The sequence below is a fragment of the Dendroctonus ponderosae genome, unplaced genomic scaffold (assembly GCF_020466585.1).
Source record: "Dendroctonus ponderosae isolate FM_Combo_2020 unplaced genomic scaffold, Dpon_F_20191213v2 Dpon_F_20191213_9, whole genome shotgun sequence".
Classification (NCBI taxonomy): Eukaryota; Metazoa; Arthropoda; class Insecta; order Coleoptera; family Curculionidae; genus Dendroctonus; species Dendroctonus ponderosae.
Genome location: NW_026019116.1, coordinates 7,329,036 through 7,338,213, shown reverse-complemented (window position 1 = coordinate 7,338,213; position 9,178 = coordinate 7,329,036). Strand labels below are relative to the sequence as shown.

Sequence of the window (9,178 nt, the reverse complement as noted above, 5' to 3'; positions counted from 1 at the left end):
TTCAGTCGTAACAACGTGAGTGAGGAAATTCGAGTAGTTTTGACCCAGAAAGCGAAATTTGAATATCACACACTTAGGTGCAAGATTATGCCAAAATTCCATGTTTTACGTCTCATTTTTGCTCATTTCTCGGAGACAAAATGAGCAAGAACGCTCATTTGTACATCATTCTAGACAGAAATGAATGACCTTTTTAGAAAGTGAAACATGGATGGGAAAATGTTGGCAGTTTTCTCAAAAAAGGCTTGAATTCAAGTTTAAGATTTGCGAGTTGCAAAATCCACTTGAACATGACGCTGCTTTTTTCGAGTAACCCCCCCTGGATCCGCCCTTGAGCGGCATGCAGGCGGAGTTGAGAAAATTTCAAAGAAAATAATCAATTTCTGCACACTTCTGCCATTACATCGTTCCGTTCTTACATGTGTGACCATCAACATTAGTTCAAGGGCCACCTAAACGAAAGTTGTTTCAGACCCACTATGGCTCAAAACACCACAGGTGGTGGCACTTCTTCACGAAAACATCCTCGCGACAGTCACGATACGGCCTCTGTGTCTTCGAGGATCGGGGATGTTTCAGAGTGGGAAGCTAATGAGGTCTGTGTTATATTTCTTGCAAATAGTTCCACTCTTTAACTGAGCAAGTCTTACAGGCGTTGCGGCAACGAGAGTTAGAAGAAGCCAAAGGCAGAGCGGCCCAAATGGAGAAAACCATGCGATGGTGGTCGGATTGCACGGCCAACTGGAGAGAAAAGTGGTCAAAAGTGCGAAACGAACGTAACAAAGCTCGGTAACTAGTGAATTACCTCTGGCTTCAATAGTGGCTGTTTTATCTTATGAATTAGAGAAGAATGTAAGCAGCTGCGAACCAAATTGGAAACTTCCGTCAAAGAGGCGTCTGGCCACAAGCGCGATAAAGATGAGGTCGAAGCCCAAAACGATCAGTTGAAGCGGGAGATTGAAAAAATTCATCTTTTGCTGTTGAAGCATGCGGGCCAGTTTGATAGTCAGATATTTGAAGCTCTCGGTGAGGATCCCTTGAAAGACTTTGCCTTTAGGTGCGTTAACTAAAACACCATCCACTCATTAAACTTAATAATTTGACTTCGCTTTAGCAACGGGTCTCCAGTTAAAGAGGCCCCGTGCAAAGAGCTAAAGGGAATCACCTCTCCATCCAGAGATTTATTAATTGACCGAGAGCGCCAGAATGGAGTTTCTTCCAGCCAGAGCAATCCGGAGTGCGACAGCACTGGACCTTTAGAGGCAGAAATTAACGGCAGAACTAGTGATAGTAATTTAAGGTCAGTCACTCCCATTTTTAATGATATCGTGCCAATTAATAGAGAAAACATTTCAAGATTGGACGACGAAGTCGAAAGTCTAAGAGGGGCAGTTCCTAAGAAGCTTTGTGACTTGGGCGCAAAATCCTTGGCCATCATGGATGAGGAGAATGCCTTGCAGCAAATTTCAATGCTCCAGTTGAAATTGGAGGAGGCCTCCAAAACGATAACCATTGAAAGAGAGTGAGTGTCTGTCTACATCTAATTGCTTCATGTTACGGGCAATTTAACTTTTCGCAGGGAAAAAGACTCGTTGCATAGAATCCTTGACCGGATATCAGCGGAGTTGCATGAAGAAAAAGAGAAATGTGACGAGCTCAGGGAAGCGAAGCAAGAAGTCATGAGGCAGCTGCTTTGCTTGCAGGATGATCATGAAAAGGAAATCCTGATCATCAAGTCAGATTTGCTGGAAGAATCCAGCAGCCGTGAAGGGATGGACAAGAAACTCAACGATCTAAGAGCCGAGGTGAGTTGCTTCGGTGCCCTTTTTGTCCTCGATTTATTTTGGTGTTTTGTCATATTACAGCTTGAGCGACTTCAAGCAGAAAACGCATCTGAGTGGGGCAAAAGAGAGCGATTAGAAACGGAAAAGTTGAGCTTGGAGCGAGACAATAAAAAGCTAAGAAACGAGCTGCGCGACATGCAGGAAAGGCTGGAAAGAAAAGGCAGCAGAACGTTGAGTTCCTCCGATATAGAAATTCGGCAACTCCAACAAGACATTAGTGATAAAAACAAAGTAGGTTAACCAAGAGAGACAAGTGGTGCAAAGTCTGATGATATTTTATAGGAAATCTCCGAGCTGAAACATGCCCAAACTAAGCTGAAAAAAATGCTGCAAGACAAAATGACCGAACTGGCTCATGCGGCTCGAAGAGCTGAACAGTACGAAGCGGAGGTGAAGAAACTCAGAATTCGGGTGGAGGATTTGAAGAAGGATCTGGCTGTGCTGGAAGACGAACTGGACACCACGCAGAATCATTCAAGAAAACTGCAGCGAGCAAACGATGAGCTCCAGGAGCAAGTGGACAACTTCCAGGTCCAGCTGCAGCATCTACATACAAGGTTAGTACGATTATTTATGGAGGAGGTTTAGGTGCTTTTATGCACGGTGACAGTGTAATTTAATTCAAGGCTTCCACTTTCGCATTCATTTTGAAGCAAAAGCTTCTAAAAGTTTGTTTATATGGATGGATAACTGCAAATCATTTGCTATTTTCGATAAAAGGTTGATTCAGTATTTGTTATATTAGATAAAACGTTCAGCTTATTTGGTTTAGGCAAGTTGGGAAAAATGCGAGTCTCATATTGTTCTGTAAATTTGCAAGTTTACTGCAAACACCTGTAGAGTCGGCAAGTCTTTCGTGACTAAGGCCTTACTTTTACTAATGAAGGTTTATATGGCAATTTATAAAATCTATTATCTCTGTTCCTATCGCTTTGCTCTGTAGTATGGAGAAGGAGGATGGTGGCGAGGAAATGGCGATTTTTGATGACGAAAACGACTGCGTAAGTAATCGAGGCACCAGTAAATGCGCTTCTAATTTTAGACGCATGAAAATCTTCACGAGATTTGTTTAACTCTGTGCATGTGACTAAAACAATTTTTTAACGATAAAGTTTGCTAAATGCTGTTGGTGGATTGACGAACCTTGTTTTTCTAGATTGCGTAATCACAATTCTACCACATTTTCTCATAGAGGAACTGTTCTCGCTCAATCCAGCAGCGATGTTGAGGACGACCTAAGTGCATTTTTGTAAATATGTTTTTTTGTTCTTTTTTCTTCATTTTTTTTAAGTTACCCAAGTCATTTTTAGGAAAGCTATTTTTTTAACATGGAAACTAACATCTAATTGATATATGTAATTTATTTAGTTTAAGATATAATATATTTTTATATGTTGCCTATTTATATTTAATTTGTATCAGTGACCAGTGTGTTTTTTTTTCAGTTTGTCATTTTAATTACAGAGTGTAACGATTGAAACTTAAAAGGTTTTTTGTGTTGTTTGATTTTTGCCTTTATCTAGTCGGTTTGAAGCAATTTACCGCGGCTCTAACTCGGCTCGTCAGGTCAGGACGCACCATAATAAACACGTGTTTATTATGTGTTGTTTTTTACTTCGACAAAATTTTGGTTTCCTCAAAAAACGGTCACAGAAATCTAAAGGATATAATCAATATTTGGAAAACTCTGAAAAGTTTTGTTAAGTTTCATCAAAATTTCCGGATTTTCCCGTTTTAACCAAAGAGTTTCAAGCAATCGTATGCGCAAAAGCAATATGTTGATAGCTTTTTTGTTAGGTGTTGAAATTCCGTCATCGGCCATGAGTTATAACTTTTTAGCCAATTAGTTAAAACTCGTTAACTCAGAGAGCGGCAACAACTCAAAAGCGCAACTCAACACAGTGTTACCCAGGCCTAACATAAACGAATTCTAAAATAGAATTAGAGAAGTGAATACAACTTTAATTGTTTCTCGCGAAACCAAACTCAGTTCAAGTTAAGGGTTTATAGATTAATAATCCTCCTTACCTGCTTTCCGCAAACTGGCGCCCCATCCTCTATTGCCTATCCATATTTAAGGGAGGATTCAAAAGCACGCACTACACTTGGAAACTTGAAACTTTGCGTTGAAATGATATGCGAAAGTGGAGATCCACCTCACCTTGCAGATCTAGGCATCAACCCGTAAATGTTGATGTTTTCTTCCCTTTTTCAGGTCTGATTTTCAATGAAATAAAATTAGTTGATTGAGTGACTTGCACCAACAGGTCGAATTGTCTGTATTTTACAACAATACATTTTGCGTTATTATTCTAAGTTAATAATACAGTTATACTCGTAATGTGCGTGTCTCGTGCAGTTGGGATTGGGAGACATCGCCTAACCCCGAGAGTAAATTGCAAATTTAATAGAATTTATATTCAAACCACTATATTTTAAGTAGTAAGATCTACTGGCCCCAGGTTCATCGATTGTCCAGATTTATTGTTCGCACAAACTTTCCGAGAACATCAACAGCTCATCGGACTTCCGTCCGGGTTGGTTTTCCGTACAGGAAAACACGTTTTCTTTCCATTGGCATACACGCACGAATTCGTAAACATCCCGCATGAACTGCTTTGCGTATAGTAAATATCCGGTGACTTTTTCCCGGTATTCGGGTTGGTGGAGCCTGCTTCGGACTTGCTTACCGACACAAAGTTCGGCAGCACTTTTCCACTTTTCACCCTGTATCCTACCGGTTGGTATATGGGTTGATATGCGTACCCCGAGCCGTAGTTTCCGTTTTTGTATGTAGTTCTAGTGACCACACCGTATACCGGGTTGGGTGTTCTGGATTTGCTGTAGATTACTCTGCCGCTTCCTGGCGATAAAGTGACGCTTTGAGCTTGAGCGTTTCTGCCTATTGCATAAGTGTTGGGCCCGTTCGCTATGGCTTTGACCCTTCCCCGGAATCCTGCGGGGATTTGGTATCCTGGTGAACCTGCAAATAAAAATCAATGTCATTGGTTTGCAAAACAACCACTTATTCAAGTTCGTTATCAATCAACAAACCTGGAATAACTTGTCCCGCTTGCAATACCATCCCATCTTCCGGAAAACTGCCCTTGCTTTGATGCACTGTGGCATCCAGATCCTCCAAGGGGTCCAAGACAATGTGTTGTTTCTGACTGTCTGAGCTTTGGCTCACTACTCTTGGGGTGTGAGTTTTCTGGATCGGTACTGCGGATTGACGAGTTTCAGGCGGTTCTAAATTTCTTCTCGACGGCGAGCTCAGCGGTTGCGGATACTCGGTGTTTTGTTCATGGGAGGCCTCATCAGGGTACTCTTCATCTGCATAATCCGGCTCTTCGTATTCTGCTGGAGTTTCCGTCGGGGCAGACACAACGACTGGATCTTCTTGGGAAACCGGGTCCACCTTCTGAACCTGGATTTCGAACAGTTTCTACATTTGATTTTGTTTTTCTTTTCTTGAGATAATTTAGTATCTGTCCCAGCTAACGCGCGGAAATTATCTCGTGATTATCACGTGCTATTGTGACAATTGCAGACGTCAATATAACGTGAGAAAATTGGTGACTTTGACCACGTCGTTTTCACGTTAAGTGCTAGCTGGGACCTTTAGCCGTTTATTTAGAACTTTCATATATTTACCTCTCGACTCGATTCTGCGCCAGTCAGGGTTTCAGATAAAGGCACATCCAGTTTCTTTCCAACTGATGTTGGTGGCGGTTTTGATGGGACGGCAATTGACGATTGCTGGCTCTGTGACTGTTTATTGTGACTGATTTTGTTAGCTGTGAAGTTGATCGGCTTGAAATATCCTGTTGGTTCAGTCAGGTTCCTTATTGCTACTGATCCCGATCCAGCTTGAGCCGCTCCTTGATATCTGCATGTGGTTCACACCAAATGGGTTATTTACTGGGCAACAGAGGAACATAAATACCTGATTCCGTATCGGAATTTTCCTTGGATCTGCGTCTGCGTCATCCCGGACAATGTGCCACTTTGGGCGGCTGCTGTGCCTCCTCCTCTAAACGGTGTTGTTTGGTTGTCACTTTCCAGCTCGTCATGTGGAGTAAACCCGATCTGAGCTTGGGAAGACGTCGGGCCAGGGCCATTCGCTTGAGCGTCCGCTAGTCCTCCTTTTTCGCTTGCTCTTACTTGAGTTTGCGTCCCATGTTGTATACCTGTCATCAACCGTAGTAGTATTAGTACCCTGATGATGAAGAAATATACATTATTATTATTATTATTATCATCTTACCAGACGTTTGGGCTGTGGATAAAGTATCACCTGATCCAGAATCAAGAGTAACCTGCGCTTGAGACTGCCCGGCTCCCCCTCTTCCTTGTGCACTACTTTGCGCTCCATCTTTTCCTCCAGCCACTTGAGTCAAAGCTCCCCGCTTACCATCGTCTGATCCAGCAGACGCACTGAACGACCCCGATCCTGAATAGGTTCCCGATACTTGGGACTGCGAGGTTCCGCCTTGGAACTTTCCATGCGCTTGAGCATTCGCAATCGTTTCGTTGTTGGTTTGTTTCACTGATGTTTGCACTTGGGAGTCGGCGTCGTCAATTGCTGCAAACACAACAGTCAAAGGGTGTTTACGTTGAACGTTATTAAACCACCTCCGGTTTGTCCCCATTGGCCTCCCGCACCTGCTCCGCCTGCTAATCCACCCCCTGCAACAATCCATTGGGTAGAACAATATGTTTTATTCATGAATTTAATGGTAATTATCACCTGCTCCTCCTTGGACATATTGTCCCGGAGGAACCACTCCCCCAGTGGTTCCTGTAGAGCCTGGTGTGTAACCACCTGCTGGCGGATAAGGGCCACCTGGATATGCCCCAGGTCCATAACCAGGACCGCCAGGTCCAACGCTCTGACCTCCTGGTGCAGCGCTCTGTCCTCCAGGTACATACCCTTGACCGCTAGGTCCATAAATTGGACCTCCAGGTGCATAACCTTGACCTCCAGGTGCTACACCTGGACCTCCCGGTGCATAAGATTGACCTCCTGGAGTATAACCTTGACCTCCCGGTGCATGTGATTGACCTCCTGGAGCATAACCTTGACCGCCTGGTGCATAAGTTTGACCTCCTTGTGCGCCCGGTCCATACAGTTGACTGCCAGAGCCTGCTCCTTGAACACCAGGTCCAGAGCCTTGACCGCCAGGTGCAAAACTTTGTCCTCCGGGTGCATAGCCTTGACCCCCAGGTCCGTATCCTTGACTCCCGGGTCCGTATCCTTGACTCCCGGGTCCGTATCCTTGACTCCCGGGTCTGTAACCTTGACTCCCGGGTCCGTATCCTTGACTCCCAGGTCCGTATCCTGGTCCTCCGGGTCCTCCAGGTGCATAGCCTTGTCCACCGGGGCCGACACCTTGACCTGCAAGTCCTGAGGGACCTACGATTGGAGGCTGTCCTGGATGAGTTGAAACTCCTGGTCCATATTGGCCTGGTGTAGTTCCTGGGGGGCCAGCAGCTTCAGTTCCTACGACAATACCAGAGCCCATAGAAGTATTTTTTATTAAAACGTCGTTTCCTTTACCTGGTGGAACCCATTGGGCGTTAGAAAAATGACTTCCGCCTAATGCTCTTCCTGATTGAGCAAAACGTAATTTAGCGCGCTGTAAGCAAACTTTTTAATTTAGTTCTACCTGCTTCACTGGAACCGCCTATAGTACTGGCACCTGGTTGAATGGCCCCTGTTCCTCCCGTACTTCCAGCGCCTACAAATCGAGTGTACTTTCGAAAAATGTTTACAAGGAGCCCTTGGTCCTCTCTATTGACTAGCTCTGTTTGCTGTTGATTCAAGTACTCATTCTCTTACCTGCTGGTGAGCCTGGATACCCTCCTCCTGGCGCTCCTGGGTAAATTCCAGCGCCGGGCCCAGTAGGTATTTGTCCAGGTGCATAACTTGAAGGGTATCCCGATACACCTGGCGTGAATCCTGAAATTATCACGTGTATTAGTCCTTAAGTTTAAGTAGGAACTTTGCGGAATATTCCTCTCCTGATTGGAGTGTTTTTTAAATCTCTTATGACTGGACTTTGAACAGCTACATTTCCGCACGAATAGAAAATTTCCCGTATTAATGTCCTACCTGCTGGCAAACCTGGATATCCAGGGTAATAACCAGTGGTTGGACCAGTCTGACCAGGAGTATAGCCCGCCCCTCCTGTGGTTCCGGGTTTTTGCAACTCCCCAGGGCCTGGTCCATAACCTGAGCCAGATTGAGTTGCAGGTCATTTCAACTGGAGTTTTTGGGCATATTTTTTAATTACCTGGTTGGACGCTGGATGGTCCTGGTGCGTACGATCCAGGGCTAACTCCGGCAGGTGCTTGTCCAGGTATATAAACGCTAGGATGTCCTGGATGAGTGGCCGCGCCTAGTTCCGATCCGGGTTTCTGCAATTCTGCCGGCCCCGTGCCATATTCTGGAACTGTTTGGTACAGACCCGGTGAACCGGGAGCTCCTCCAGTGCCTGGTCCATAACCTGTGTGGAAATGTTAACTATGAAACGCACACACGAAGACAAAAGTCCATAATAGATTATATAATAAAAAACAGAAACATTCACCCCTCCCAAGTGCTGGACGTAGGAGCTTTAAGTTCTGCAAATGCTGTTACTAATCACAATCTCGTAATGGCAAAAATAAGAGTCACCATATATAAATAAACAGAACGAAACAACCAGTAAACTCAAAACGACCTATATGAAAGACAGAAAAGAATCTGGAATATGCCAAGGAATAGAAAAAGACCAGTTAACGAATATATCCAAATTTCAAAGATCACTACTGAATACTGGGAAAAACACTTTGAACAACTCTACCGTAATAAAGAGGAAAACACGGAGACCAAGGAGACACCCACAACTGAAGAAACACCACCAACTTGGCAGATACCGATAGAGAAAATCAAGCAAACGGCAACCGCTCTAAAAAACAGAAAATCACCTGGTATAGACGAGATAACGAACGAAATGATCAAGTATGGAGGAGATGAATTAAAAGATTTTTACAATAAAATATTATATCTACAAAAAGTACCTTCAGAATGGAAGGACAGCATAACAATCCCAATCTTCAAAAAAGGAGACAAAACAGACCCAAAACTATAGAGGAATCACCCTTGTCAGCACAGTTTCGAAGCTGTTGACAAAAATATTGGCAGAAGAAGTGACCAGCACGGGAATATGTGAGGATCAGCAAGGTTTCAGACACAATAGATCCACTATAGATGCCATATTCATACTCCGTCAAATAGCCGAAAAAGCTATTGAATTCAACAAACCGGCGTTCATGTGTTTCATAGATCT

The 9,178-nt window shown here is 44.0% G+C and overlaps 2 protein-coding genes across 7 annotated transcripts in view; one reads left to right on the top strand and one right to left on the bottom strand.

Annotated features, from left to right (window-relative positions):
• Nucleotides 1–3,335, top strand: part of LOC109539368 (coiled-coil domain-containing protein 102A) — a 9,648-nt gene extending 6,313 nt beyond the window's left edge. The window contains exons 2-11 of one of the 5 annotated variants that reach the window (XR_007282296.1): nt 473–596; nt 653–789; nt 845–1,057; nt 1,115–1,300; nt 1,358–1,522; nt 1,580–1,805; nt 1,866–2,075; nt 2,127–2,401; nt 2,617–2,845; nt 3,001–3,026. Coding sequence is in view for 4 of the 5 variants with exons in the window: in XM_019907066.2 (XP_019762625.2) it covers nt 480–596; nt 653–789; nt 845–1,057; nt 1,115–1,300; nt 1,358–1,522; nt 1,580–1,805; nt 1,866–2,075; nt 2,127–2,401; nt 2,788–2,917 (1,659 nt within the window). In the remaining variant the exon portion in view is untranslated. The other 4 variants (XM_019907068.2, XM_019907067.2, XM_019907066.2 and 1 more) reach the window with 4 other exon arrangements.
• A 755-nt stretch (nt 3,336–4,090) lies between these two features.
• The window catches only part of LOC109539337 (collagen alpha-1(I) chain), a 26,316-nt gene continuing 21,228 nt past the window's right edge, over nt 4,091–9,178 (bottom strand). The window contains exons 10-21 of one of the 2 annotated variants that reach the window (XM_048669762.1): nt 8,141–8,353; nt 7,960–8,079; nt 7,687–7,806; nt 7,514–7,585; nt 7,405–7,455; nt 6,595–7,347; nt 6,480–6,533; nt 6,112–6,429; nt 5,791–6,034; nt 5,499–5,733; nt 4,899–5,289; nt 4,091–4,827 (exon numbers count right to left, since the gene is read on the bottom strand). In XM_048669762.1, coding sequence (XP_048525719.1) covers nt 4,355–4,827; nt 4,899–5,289; nt 5,499–5,733; nt 5,791–6,034; nt 6,112–6,429; nt 6,480–6,533; nt 6,595–7,347; nt 7,405–7,455; nt 7,514–7,585; nt 7,687–7,806; nt 7,960–8,079; nt 8,141–8,353 — 3,044 coding nt within the window. In that variant the 3' untranslated portion in view covers nt 4,091–4,354. The remainder of the gene's footprint in view (nt 4,828–4,898; nt 5,290–5,498; nt 5,734–5,790; nt 6,035–6,111; nt 6,430–6,479; nt 6,534–6,594; nt 7,348–7,404; nt 7,456–7,513; nt 7,586–7,686; nt 7,807–7,959; nt 8,080–8,140; nt 8,354–9,178) is intronic. The other variant, XM_048669764.1, reaches the window with a different exon arrangement.